At 45.7% G+C, this 13,365-nt stretch overlaps 1 protein-coding gene across 1 annotated transcript in view; it reads right to left on the reverse strand.

Moving 5' to 3' along the window:
- Ahctf1 (AT-hook containing transcription factor 1) overlaps positions 1–12,705 on the reverse strand; it is a 59,742-nt gene extending 47,037 nt beyond the window's left edge. Inside the window, exons 1-4 of the mRNA XM_042701163.1 lie at positions 12,612–12,705; positions 8,375–8,502; positions 6,165–6,418; positions 4,657–4,834 (exon numbers count right to left, since the gene is read on the reverse strand). Coding sequence (XP_042557097.1) covers positions 4,657–4,834; positions 6,165–6,418; positions 8,375–8,495 — 553 coding nt within the window. The 5' untranslated portion in view covers positions 8,496–8,502; positions 12,612–12,705. The remainder of the gene's footprint in view (positions 1–4,656; positions 4,835–6,164; positions 6,419–8,374; positions 8,503–12,611) is intronic.
- Positions 12,706–13,365: the final 660 nt, after the last annotated feature.

The following is a 13,365-nucleotide window of genomic DNA, read 5'->3' on the forward strand; positions in this document are numbered from 1 at the left end:
GGGACTGCAGTTCAAAACCAGCCCAGGCAAGAAAATCTGTGAGACTCTTATCTCCAATTAGCAACCAGAAAACAAGGAGTGGTGCTGTAGCTCAGTGGTAGAGCACTAGCCTTGAGCAAAACAGCTCAGGAACATTAAGCACCATGACCAACCAAAAAAAAAAAAAAGTGTTTGTTGTCAGGGCTGCTTTCAAATTACAGTCTTCCTGATCCCTACCTCTCAAAGTGGCTAGGATGACAGTTGACCCACAACCTCTGGGTCAGAATCCTCTTCTTTAAAAGGGTTAAACAATTCTTGTAGGAAACATGAGTTCAGGTGGAATGTCTTCATTAAAATGTAAGACATAATCTCAATACTTCCCTTAAATAAATAGCTGGTTCTCAATCTGCAAAAATGTAAATCAGTCTGATACACCTTATGCCAAAGATCTAGGAAGCTAATAAAACAACTGAAGGGCATGTGTCACCTGATGGAAAAACTCTCATAAGCAAAGACAAGCAGCACAGTGACCAAAAACATAAAAATAAATGAAACAAAGAATGTTAACCTTATAATCTGTTAATGATATTCAAAGGAGGGAGGGGGAGTAAAGAGGAAGTCCACATTGCTCACCTGCAAAGACCTTACTGACCACAGGAATTATTTAGTAGCAACTCTTAGTATTGTGAAAATTACTAAAGACATAATGAACATTAATCGATCTTTTCTATATAAAATGCATTTCAAGGTACTCAAATAGATCCACTTAGTAAGAAAATTCTTTTTTTTTTTTTTTTTGGGTCAGTCATGGGGCTTGAACTCTGGGCTTGGGTGCTATCTTTGCGCTCTTCAGCTCAAGGTGAGCGCTCTACCGCTTGAGCCACAGTACCACTTCTTCCGGTTTTAGAGTGGTTTATTGGAGATAAGAGTCTCATGGACTTTCCTGCCCTGCCCGGGCTGGCTTTGAACCTAGAGCCTCAGATCTCAGCCTCCTGAGCAGCTAGGATTAAATATGTGGGCCGGATAGAAAATTCTTTAAATGGGCAGAATTTAGAAATCCATTCCGAGGGCTGGGAAGGTGGCTCAGTGGTAGAGCGTTTGCCTTGCATACCTGAGGCCCTGGGTTCAATTCCTCAGCACCACATAAGCAAAAAGAAAAAAGCCGGAAGTGGCACTGTGGCTCAAGTGGTGGAGCGCTAGCCTTGAGCTGAGGGACAGCGCCCAAGCCCAGAGATCAGGCTTCACGTCCGGACCCAAAAAAAGAAATCCATTCAGAAAGAAATCATTTTGTAGCTACTAACAAATTAGGAAATCAATGCAACAACCTCAATGAAACAGCCAACTTAAAGTAGGGTTTTTCAATCTGGGCACTAACATTTCAGGTCAATTAATTCTCTGCTGTGGAAGACTGTTCTGAGCATTATAATGTATTAAAACCACATCCCTGGTCTCTTAGTTACTGGCACCGTCACTGTCTCTCCAGTAGTAACAGTAGTGACTGCTGGCTGCAGTATGCATGAAGACCCAGGCTCTGCTGGGAGGAATGGAGGGAGGGCCAATTTCACTGCACTGCAAATATATCCTAGAGGACAAAATTCACCTTTGGTTGGAAATAGTGTCTTGTGTAAGCCTAATGTCATGATGTAGGCCAATAATCCTTGAATTTTAGAGGCTGAGGTAGGAGGGATCCAACTTTTTTTTTTTTTTGGTCAGTCATGGAGCTTGAACTCTGGGCCTGGGCGCTGTCCCTCAGCTCTTCAGCTCAAGGCGAGCGCTCTACCACTTGAGCTACAGCGCCACTTCCGGTTTTCTGGTGGTTTGTTGGAGATAGGAGTCTCACGGACTCTCCTGCCCGGGCTGGCTTTGAACCGCGATCCTCAGATCTCAGCCTCCTGAGTAGCTAGGATTACAGGCGTGAGCCACCAGCGCCCAGCGAGGGTTCCAACTTTTAAAAAAACAAAAACAAGGATGTCTGTAATTGTAGCTACTCAGGAGACTCATGAAGGCTGGCAATTTCTTTTTTCTCTAGATACTAGGGTTTGAACTCAGGGCTTCAAGCTTTAGCTTAGTTTTTTCACTAAAGAATCACACCTTACTACCACTTAAGCCATACTTCTACTTCCAGCTTTTTGCTGGTTAATTGAAGATAAGTCATGCAGATTTTTCTGACCAGGCTGGCTTCAACCTCAATGCTCAGATCTCAGGCTCTTCAGTAGATAGTATTATAGGCAAAACCCACCTTGCTCATCTTTCATTTATTTATTTTGAGACAAGGTCTCTTTATGTAGCCCAGGCTGGCCTTGAACTCCATATTCCTGCTCAACCTCTTAAGTGCTAGGATTACAGGTATGTGCCACCATGCCCAATATAGGCAGCTTTGAAAATGATCACATCGTCAATTTGAGCCTTCTCACTAAAAAAATAAGTAGACACCATGTATCTCCTACTGTGATACCATGTATCCAAATATGGATGCTCTAAAGTACCCTCACTATAGGGAAGGTAGCCTGGGCTGCATAACAAAATAGTCAAAAAGACAATAAAGGACGACAAGAGACAAGAAGGGAAAGGGAGGGGAAGGTTCTATAATTATAATCCAGAGACGTTCATTAAAAAATTCTTCCATTCTGTTTATACTTGTGTGGCTCACATCTATAATACTAGCTAAGCCTCTCAGGATGCTGAGATCTAAGGATCTCAATTCAAAGTGAACCAAACCTAGGTAGCCAAATCCCAGAGACTTTTTTTTTTTTTTGCTGGTCATGGGGCCTGAACCCTGGGTCTGGGCGCTGTCCCTCAGCTCTTCAGCTCAAGGCTAGCGCTCTACCACTGGAGCCACAGCGCCACTTCTGGCTTTTTCTGTTATGTGGTGCTGAGGAATCAAACCCAGGGCCTCATGCTTGCAAGGCATGCACTCTACCTTCCCAGCCCCATCCCAGAGACTCTTATCTCCAATTAACCAGCAAAAAAGCTGAAAGGGAAGAATACAACTTGAGTGAAAAAGCAAAATAAGAGGATGAGTCCTAGAGTTAAAACCCACAGTACCAGCAGTATATCCACAGTTACTTACATACATTTACGTATTTTTATCTATATATTTACATTCACATTTATATTTACACATGCTTACCTATATGTATTAATTTACATATACACATACATGGATAATTACACATAAGTTAACAAAGATTGATCATTTCAATCACTAGTTTCTCTTTTCTTTTGTAGAAAGTGTCTTTTCATGTAGTCCAGGCTGGCCTCAGTCACGATAATCCTGCGCTAGCCTCTGGAGTGAGTTGGCTACGGTTTTCAAGGACAAGTTTTTGTTTTTGTTTTTTTTTTTTTGCTTGAGGCTTGAACTCAGCATCTGGGCTGAGATCCTTTTGCTCAAGGCTAGTATTCTACCACTTAAGCTACAGCTTAGTTCTGGGTTTTGTGTGTTTGGTTGGTTACAGGGCTTGAACTGGGGGCCTCTTTTGTTCAAGGCTAATGCTCGCTCCGCCACTTTGAGCTATACCTCCACTTCCGGTATTCTGGTGGTTAACTGGAGATAAAACGAGTCTCATGGACTTTCCTTCCTGGGCTAAGTTTGAACCTCAAATCTCAGCCTCCTGAGTAGCTAGTATTACAGGCCTAAGTCACCAGCACTAAGCTAACTTCTAGTTTTTGATAGTTAATTGGAGATAAGGATCTCACATAAGACTTTCCTGCCAGAGCTGACTTCAAACCATAATCCTCAGATCTCAGACTCCCAAGTAAGTAAGATTTTACATATGAGACACTAGTGCTCAGCTCAAAGACTATGTTAACAATACTCAAAATAGGGTAACTCATACAAAAAAGAATTCACAGTGCCCAAGTGAACACAATTTTTAAAAAAGACATGTAAACAGTTTTCTATATTAAAAAGTGACCATTAAAAAACAAACAAACAGGGGCTGGGAAGGTGGCTCAGTGGTAGAGTGCTTGCCTTGCATGCCTGAAGCCCTGGGTTCAATTCCTCAGCACCACATAAGCAGAAAAAGCCGGAAGTGGTGCTATAGCTCAAGTGGTCGAGCACTAGCCTTAAGCTGAAGAGCTGAGGGATAGCGCCCAGGCTCAGAGTTCATGCCCATGACTGACAAAAAAAAAAAAAAAAAAAACTAAAATTTGCCGGGCGCTGGTGGCTCACGCCTGTAATCCTAGCTACTCAGGAGGCTGAGATCTGAGGATCGCGGTTCAAAGCCAGCCCGGGCAGGAAAGACCGTGAGACTCCTATCTCCAATAAACCACCAGAAAACCGGAAGTGGCGCTGTAGCTCAAGTGGTAGAGCGCTCGCCTTGAGCTGAAGAGCTGAGGGACAGTGCCCAGGCCCAGAGTTCAAGCCCCACGACCGACCAAAAAAAAAAAAAAAAAAAAAAAAAACAGTCCTTCCTATTAGATCATTCAGTTGCTCAAATTTTGTTTTCAAAAATTCATGGTCTAAGAATATGGCTTAATGGTAGAGTGTTTGCCTAGCATGCACGAAGCCCTGGGTTCAATTCCTCAATACCACATAAACAAAAGCCAGGAATGGTGCTGCAGCTCAAGTGGTAGAGCGCTAGTCTTGAGCAAAAAGAAGCTCAGGAACAGTGCCCAGGCCCTGAGTTCAAGCCCTAGGGCTGGAAAAAAGAAAAAAGCAAAAGAACGCATAATTACCTGATGCTTCTACTTCATTTTGATTGCCTAAATCATCCAAACACAGGTCAATAAGAAGGATTTGTCCAACATCAGTAACAACAGCTGCCACACCAAAAAGCCATCGCAGACTTGGGTGTAAATGCTGAGTGCTTGCGCTGGCTCCTCCATGATTGGTTATAGGTTCTATAGCAGTTACCTAGAAAGCAGAGTATGTGATTAGCTTTATTTTCTTCAAAGTAAGACAACCAACTCTTCAAAATGTGAAGTTAAAGCAGATTAGTTATAAGATTAAATATTATCAAATATAGAACCCAAAGTTTGTATCTGATACTTGCAAATCCAAGTAAGTCTTAGCTGAATCAACAATTACACTATTTCTATATTAAAAATTCAGTTAAGTAATGTTCATTGAGAGCTTATAGTGTGTTAGTCTTTGTGCTAACTAGTATATTTAATGTTCATGCAATCCTTTCATACTAGACTACATACTACTCTGTTTAAAGATGAAATAATCTGAGGCTTAGCATGTTGGCCAAATTATTTAAAAAGCATTATTAAGCACAAAACCCAAACCTAAATTTGCCTAATTGTAAAGCTCTTAACTCTATACAGCCTTTGTGTTAAGAGCAAAACCAAGCCATGTATAGTGATGCACACCTGTAATCCCAGAACTAAGAGAAAGGCTGAGGCATGAGATATGAGAGTTGGAAGAAAGTTTAAGCATGTATGCAGAAAATTCTATTCTTAGGATTTGTGCATTTCAAGTATATACTTTTTTCTAATAAAGTATATGTAGAAAGTCAGCAATAAACCTTAAGAAATAATTCTGAACATTTTCATGTCTGGAAATATGGAAATCCTATCTATGATAGAATAAATAGAAATTATAAATGAATACATTATTTAAGGAATTCAAGTCTTAACAATGAAGATGTTTTCCATATTGCTTTAAAGCTATAATCTCAAATACAAAATATTTAAAAACCCTATAGTAACATGCATTTTATATACCATTTATAAATGAGATAAAAGCAAGATTTAGATGATATTTTTCACATAAACCAGAAACATTAGTTATCAGTTATCATGTCTTGCTTTGACATTTTCTGACAAAGAGTAAAAAAGCTATGTTTTAAGTCTTATGTATAACAATATCTTTGGATCTTTTTACTGAAGAACAAATTTACACAAAAAGGTTTTTTTTTTGTTTGTCTGTCTGTTTTTTGCTGGTCATGGGCCTGAACTCTGGGCCTGGGCGCTGACCCTCAGCTCTTCAGCTCAAGGCTAGTGCTCTACCACTTTGAGCCACAGCACCACTTTCAGCTTTTTCTGCCTATGTGGTGCTGAGGAATCAAACCCAGGGCCTCATGCATGCAAGGCAAGCACTCTACCACTGAGCCACTTTCCCAGCCCACAAAAAGGTATTAATTGCAAGCAGATAGTTCTGTGATTTTCAATGTGCACATCTTCCTGCAAACTTTGAGCTTCGAAAGCAGAATAATTCAGGTATCTTAACCAGAACTTACCCTTCCAGGAAGAACAACTGCTTTAACAACTCTTGATATACCAAGATCATAAAGACATAGAATACTCCCTTCTGCTTCTTCCAATCCTATTAACAATCCAGTTCTCTTCTGCCAAGAAAACTCTTTCACTGCTAAGACTACAGGAGACTGTTCATTGACTCCACTGAATCGATAGGCAGACAACCGCTCTCCTGTTACAGAGTTTACCACCTCAAGTTGTGGACCACAAGCCAAGCAAGCTAGTCCATTTTTCCCTAAGGAGAAAAAAAAATGAATTATTGTTTATTTTACTTATTTTTTCTGTCAGCTTGTGTTATTTAGATTTTTGCTCAAGACTGATGCTCAACCACCTAAGTCACACCTCCATTTCTGGCTTTTTGCTGGTTAGGTGGAGATATGATTTGTTGGGTTGGATAGGTTCGAAACTCAACCCTCAGATCTCAGCCTCCTGAGTAGGTTATGATTACAGGCATGAGCCACCAGTGTTTATTTTAGTTCCATAACTATACAACAAAATTAAACAGTTGGGGCTGGGAAAGTGGCTCAGTGGTAGAGCATTTGCCTTGCATGACTGAGGCCCTGGGTTCGATTCCTCAGCATCACATAAGCAAAAAGAAAAAAGCTGGAAGTGGCGCTGTGGCTCAAGTGGTAGAGCGCTAGCCTTGAGCTGAAGAGCTGAGGGACAGCGCCCAGGCCCAGAGTTCAGGCCCCACGACCGGACCCAAAAAACAAACAAACAAAAAAAAAATTAAACAGTTTGCTCTTTTACATGTATTTTAATATATAGCTCATTCCACAAGTCACATTATTTCCCCAAAATAAAATATTTAATCATTTATAGAACTCTTAATGCCGTTTAACTTGCTTCAAATCATTTACAACACAACACAGTATCAAAATAGATACCAGTCAGCCTAATTGTAAAGCTCAGACTTTTATACCTTAAAGGTTTAAAATGGGCACTATGGCAGTTATAAAATATAACACAGTTCTATCTGTAAACGAAGAGTTGACCAGTGTAAAATATAAAACTGAGAGCTGGGCGCCACCAGTGGCTCACGCCTATAATCCTAGCTACTCAGGAGGCTGAGATCTGAGAATCACTGTTCAAGCCGGCCTGGGCAGAAAAGTCCCCATGAGACTCATTTCCAGTTAACTACTCAGAAATGGAGCAGTGGCTCAAAGTGATAGAGCGCTAGCCTTGAGCAAAAGAGCTCATGGACAGCTCCGAGGCCCAGAGTTCAGGCCCCACGACAGGACCCTTCCCCCTCCCCCAAAAAAGAAATATTCTGTGATGACTTTGCTCAAAAGGCAAACTGTCATGGCTACTTTGTTATGACTCTCTGTGATAGTATACAATCTAAGTTTATTAACTGACCAAGTGTCAGAGGCTATAATCCTAGCTAAGAAAACTGAGATCTGAGACTCACTAAAGCCAGCCCTGGCAGGAAAGTCCATGGGACTTTTATCTCCAATTAACCAGCAAAATGCCAGAATTGGATTGTGGCTCAAGTAAGGGCTAGTTTTAAGCAAAAAAGGTAAGGGATAGCACCTAGGACCTGAGGTTAAGCCCAGTACCAAGGAGAGAGCTATAAATTAAAATCTTGTTCAGATTAATAGAATTAGATTAAAATAAAATCTTGTTCAGATTAGTGGAACTAGAAAATAAACCTTAATGAAAATAAATTCCTAGATTTTTCTACTCAAAAAATTATTTGAAGCTGGGCGCTGGTGGCTCACGCCTGTAATCCTAGCTACTCAGGAGGCTGAGATCTGAGGATCACGGTTCAAAGCCAGCCCGGGCAGGAAAGACTGTGAGACTCCTATCTCCAACAAACCACCAGAAAACCGGAAGTGGCGCTGTAGCTCAAGTGGTAGAGCACTCGCCTTGAGCTGAAGGACAGTGCCCAGGCCCAGAGTTCAAGCCCCACGACCAACAACAAAAAAAAAAAATTAAAAAAAAAAAAATTATTTGACTCACCATCAATAAAACTGAATAGTGAAAAGAATTCTATATTTCTACTTTTCAGATACTAAAAAATACATATATACAAATATAGACGACTTTAATAAGGAAAGGACCCCACTAAAGATTCACAGATAGAGTGCAGATGTGCCACACAGTTACAGATGTAATAAGACAACTCTGCCCATGTTTTGTTTTTTTTCTTTTTCACATTAAAGAAACCAATTCAACAACAGTATTTTACCTGCAGCAAACTTGCCACGAAGCACAGACTCTAATGTTATTTCATCTTCTCCGAGGGCTTGAATAGTCACTTCTGGGAACTGGAGGAGCCTACTAGTCACTTGAGCTATCAAGTCTCGCATATTTCCACTGTAAATATTTTTAAAAGACAACATTACTATGATATATTTACGTCTCTATATAATATACTTGACTATTTCCAGCAGGGTAGCTATATTAAGAAAGAAGGACACACATGAAAGTAAAACAAAATTTTATCATAAACTACATTATTATATACATGTGGATTTGAGATAGTCTCTCCTAAAAAAATGTGTTTTTTTCTGGACACAGTTGTCTCACGCCTGTAATCCTAGTTACTTAGGAGGCTGAGATCTGAGCATCAAGGTTCAAAGGCAGCCTGGGCAGGAAAGACCGTGAGACTCTTATCTCCAATTAATCACCAGAAAACCAGAAATGGCACTATGGCCCAGGTGGTAAGAGTGCTCACCTTGAGCTGAAGAGCTGAAAGACAGCACCCAGGCCCAAAGTTCAAGCTCCACGACCAACAACAACAACAAAAAGTACTTCTTGGGGCTGGGAAGGTGGCTCAGTGTTAGAGTGCTTGCCTTGCATGCCTGAGGCCCTGGGTTCGATTCCTCAGCACCCCATAAGCAAAAAGAAAAAAGCCGGAAGTGGCGCTGTGGCTCAAGTGGTAGAGTGCTAGGATTGAGCTGAAGAGCTGAGGGACAGTGCCCACGCCAGAGTTCAGGCCCCACGACTGGACCGCCCCCCCCAACGTACTTTTTTTTTGGGGGGGGGGGGGAAGGAGGTCATGGGGCTTGAACTCAGGTCTGGATGCTGTCCCTGAGCTCTTTTGCTCAAGGCTAGCACTCTACCACTTTGATCCATAGCTGTACTTCTGTCCCTGAGCTTCTTTTGCCACAGCAACATTTCCATCTTTTTCAGAGTAGTTTATTGGAGATAAAGAGTTTCCCAGGACCCTTAATCTAAGCCTCATAAGTACTTGGACTGCAGGCATGAACAACCAGTATTAAAAGTTTAAATAACTCTTCCTGTAGATCTAGCCTATAAACATGTCAAGTTGGTGGTATCATAAGGCTATCGAACTCTACATTCTCCCTCTTCCTTTATCCACCTTCTCTTACTCTCTTCCTTGCTGAACTGGCAGAGGGACCTTCTGCTCCTTGGACCACTCACAGCTGGTACCCTACTACATGAGCCACACTTCCAGCTTGGCTTTTTGCTGATTAATTGGAGATGGACTCTAACTTTTCTTCCTGGGCTGGCTTGAACCTCTACTCTCCTGGTCTCAGCCTGCATAGCTAGGATTACGGGTGTGAGTCACAGGAGCTGAGCAGCTCACTAACCATTTCAGTGACCTCTCTCTCTCTCTTTTTTTTTTTGGGTGGGTCATGGGTCTTGAACTTGGCCTGGGCGCTGTCCCACTGATGCCTGGCTAGTGATCTCTTTTTTTACTTCCCACATTCAACTACGAATCTCTTTATGTGAGTCTATTTCTGTAATCATTCAACAACCCTACGATGGTAGAATGAACTGCTTCCTATCTGTAGTGCAGTGGCCCCTTCCTCTTCATTGTTCTGTATCTTCAGCTCATCTCTCCTTTTTGTTTTCTTTCACAAGTTAAGCTTTGAATCTATAGGGGAAAGTGGTTTCAGGAGTTTTCAAACTTAAGTAGTTAAGAGAATTTCTAAAATCTAAATTAAAACTCACACAAACACAAAGAAGCCATTTTCAATGCTGTACTAAACTAAGTAAGGTCCAAGCCTTTTATGAAATACCAAAGAGTAATTTACGAGGTTTTAGTTCCTTACCAAGATCTAGATAGATTAAGAACACTACTGGCTGTTCAGTCTAAGAACTATTCATCTTCTTGACAAAACTCTAGTCCCAAAAGCCTTCAATAACTATTCCTTAAAAATGTTATTTCAGCCACCAGCAACTAAGGATCTCCAAAATCTAACAGGCCTACAGCATGACAATTTACTACATTTCCCTAAAGCCCTTCCTTCATCAACTGGCCGTGTCTAGAAATTTCCTTCTTTTATTTATGTGGTTCATCATCTACTTCCATCTACCAAATTATTCCCATTCAACGACTAACTTCCCAGAAGTCAGAAGGTGGTTCAGTGGTAGAGGGCTTGCCTTGCATGCATGAGGCCCTGGGTTCGATTCCTGAGCACGACCTAAGCGGAAAAGCTGGAAGTGGCACTGTGGCTCAAGCGCTAGAACTCTAGCCTAGAGCTGAAGAGTAGCTGAGGGACAGTGTCCAGGCCCAGAGTTCAGGTCCCATGACCAACCAAAAAAATAAATAAATAAAACCTCACCAGGAGAGTAGGAGAATCATCAGAGCCCCTAAGTTTCGTCTGGTCAGCACAATGAGGTCAAAAGGGCAGAATGTAAGGACCTACCCCAAGGACAGTTTTTTTCTTTTGGTGGGGGGAAGGGACATACTGGGATTTGAGCTCTGGGCTTACTGGGTTTGCTAGACTGGCACCCTACCAGTTGAGCCACTCCTCCAGCACTGCTTTTTGCTGGTTATTTCTGGAGATGAAGTCCAGAAGACTTTTCTGCTGGGGCAGACCTTAAACTGAGATACGGTAAGTCACCCTTGCCTAGCAAGGGTGTTTACTTTCTACAAGAGACCATACATAATCAGACAAAACTACGTGCTACAATGGATGGAGATACACATGATGTGAAATTCTAGGGAAGAAGTATCATAGGAGAAATGAAAGTGCAGAAGAAAGACAGTGGTTAAGCAGAGGATGAGAAGCACCCAAGTTGAAGTCTATAAGGGAATAAACATCAAAATTCAAACTCTCTCTCCCCAGGTATACGGGCAGGGAGTGGTGGTGACTGGAGAGTTGACCCACAAAGTTGTAAGCAGGAGGCTAGATGGAGTAGACTGAGAGACCTTCGAGCCAGCCTAAGGCAAGAGGACTTCATTCTGGGTGGAGAACGAGGGCTGGTAGAAAAAAAAAAAAATCACCGTAGAGATCTTTAAAAAAACCCAAAAGCTCTTCAGATACACAGCCCCACACGCCTATATCACTAATGATCTTTTAAAAACTTATTAAGTAATCATATTACTTGAGAACCGTGGACGTTTCACTATTACATTAAAAGCTAGGATCAGCCAGGAGCTGCTGGCTCACACTGGCAATCCTGTTACTCTGCAGGCGAAGGTCCTGGCTCTACACTAGCCCAGAAGACCCTATCTCCAAAACCATCAGCAAGAAGTCGAGCTGGAGACCGGCGCAAATGGTAGAGCACCAGCCAGCTAACATTAGCCACGCAGCAGCAGTCCATGAGCTCAACCCCTGTACCGGCAGGGAGGAAAGCAGCGAGCACACAGCCTGCCCTGGGCGCCTGTCATCGCCGGCCCAATCCCCTGGATGAGCACGCGTACCGCGACGGCCGTCCTCGCCGAGCCTGCGGGCGGGAGCTCCGAGGCTCCAAAGCCCAGGGAAGACGCGGCGGTCTGCGGGGGAGAGCCGTGGGGTTGTTCCAGAGAACGCACGTTCTACCCGGAATCTCCCCAACCGGCTGTGGTTTTTAACCGCGGCGGGGTGCCGTCCAGTGGCGGGGGGCGCGCGCCTAGAACGCGCGGGGCCCCGGGTTCGGCCCGCACCGAAAATAAACAAATCCGAGCCACGCTCGTTTCTGGCCCCCACACGGCCTCGCCGTGAACTTGGTTGGCTCGGACAAGAAAGTGAACCGGTCCCCAACCCAACCGAGCCACCCACGGCGACAGGCGCCCCTGCCCGCCGCCCCGAAGCGGCGGGCCGCCCCCCCCCCCGCCCCGCCGCCCTCGGTCGCCCGGCCCGCAGACCGTGCTCCGCACACTTCGGAAACGCGGGTTCAACTTTGTTCCCGGCGGGACTCACCCGAGCGGGATCCACGCGCAGCGGGGGGAGCTGCGCTCGCCCGCAGCCTCTCCCGCGGGGAGGCCCGCCAAGGTCTCCACCGAGCCCGGGGACCGCGGGGCCCGGCCGCGCCGCAGGCCGGGGAGCAGCCACCGCTGCGATCCGCTACGCGTCTCCGCCGCCATGTGCCTCCTTCCGCCGCGCCGCAGGTTATGTAACCACCGCCCCGCGCCCGAGCGAGCCGCACCGGCCGCCGCCCGCGCCCGGCCCCCGCGCGCCCGGCCCCGGCCTAGGCCCCGGCCGCCGCCCCGCCCTCGCCGCGCCGCGCGACCCGCGCTCCCCGCCTACCTCGGCCCGCGGGGCCCGGCCGCCGCGTCCCGGATGCTCGAGGAGGCGCGCGCCGCTCCGCGGGGTCCGTCACCGCATCTCCCCGGAGACGCGGCCACGCAACTCCGCCCGCGGACGCTGCCCGCGGCCTCCCGGACACCCGCAAGACGCTGCTTCGGGCCGGAGCGCCGCTCAGCGGCGCCTCTCGTCGCGGCTCTGCGGGGCCCGCCGCGGCCGCGTCCGGCGCATTACCCCGGGCAGACCCACAGCCACTCTCGCACACACACGCGCACGCACACGCACACACACACACCCGGGAGGGCGGGAGGCCGGCCAGGGAAGCGAGGAGCAGCCCAGGTCGCGCGGCGAGGACGGCAGTTCTCGCGAGGCTTCCTGCTTCCGGCGCCGGCGCCGCGGGAATTTTCAAACTTTCCGTGAGAGCCGAGGGATCGAGAGGAAGGGAAGTCGTGTCAGGAAGAGCGTCTCATTTGCATAAATTAGCATCTCCCCTCCTCCCACGAGCTGCGCGGGGGCGGGGGGGAGGAGAAAGACCGTGGTCCCAGGGTGCCTTGCGCGGCGGGAGCGGCGGTCGTCACAGAGGCCCGGCGCCGGCCGCCGACCTTCGTGTGAGGTGATTCCCGGCGCGGTTGGGCTTCGCGGTCCGGTCGGCGGCCGACCGGTAACTTCTGCCCTCTGTGTTTCTTTTCGTTTCCCGAACTTTTCTCCTCCTGGATTCATGTTCCGGCGGGCTCTCCCGGCCAGAGCTGCCCGTTCG

This window comes from Dipodomys spectabilis, unplaced genomic scaffold, assembly GCF_019054845.1.
Source record: "Dipodomys spectabilis isolate Male_0828 unplaced genomic scaffold, ASM1905484v1 ptg000288l, whole genome shotgun sequence".
NCBI lineage: Eukaryota > Metazoa > Chordata > Mammalia > Rodentia > Heteromyidae > Dipodomys > Dipodomys spectabilis.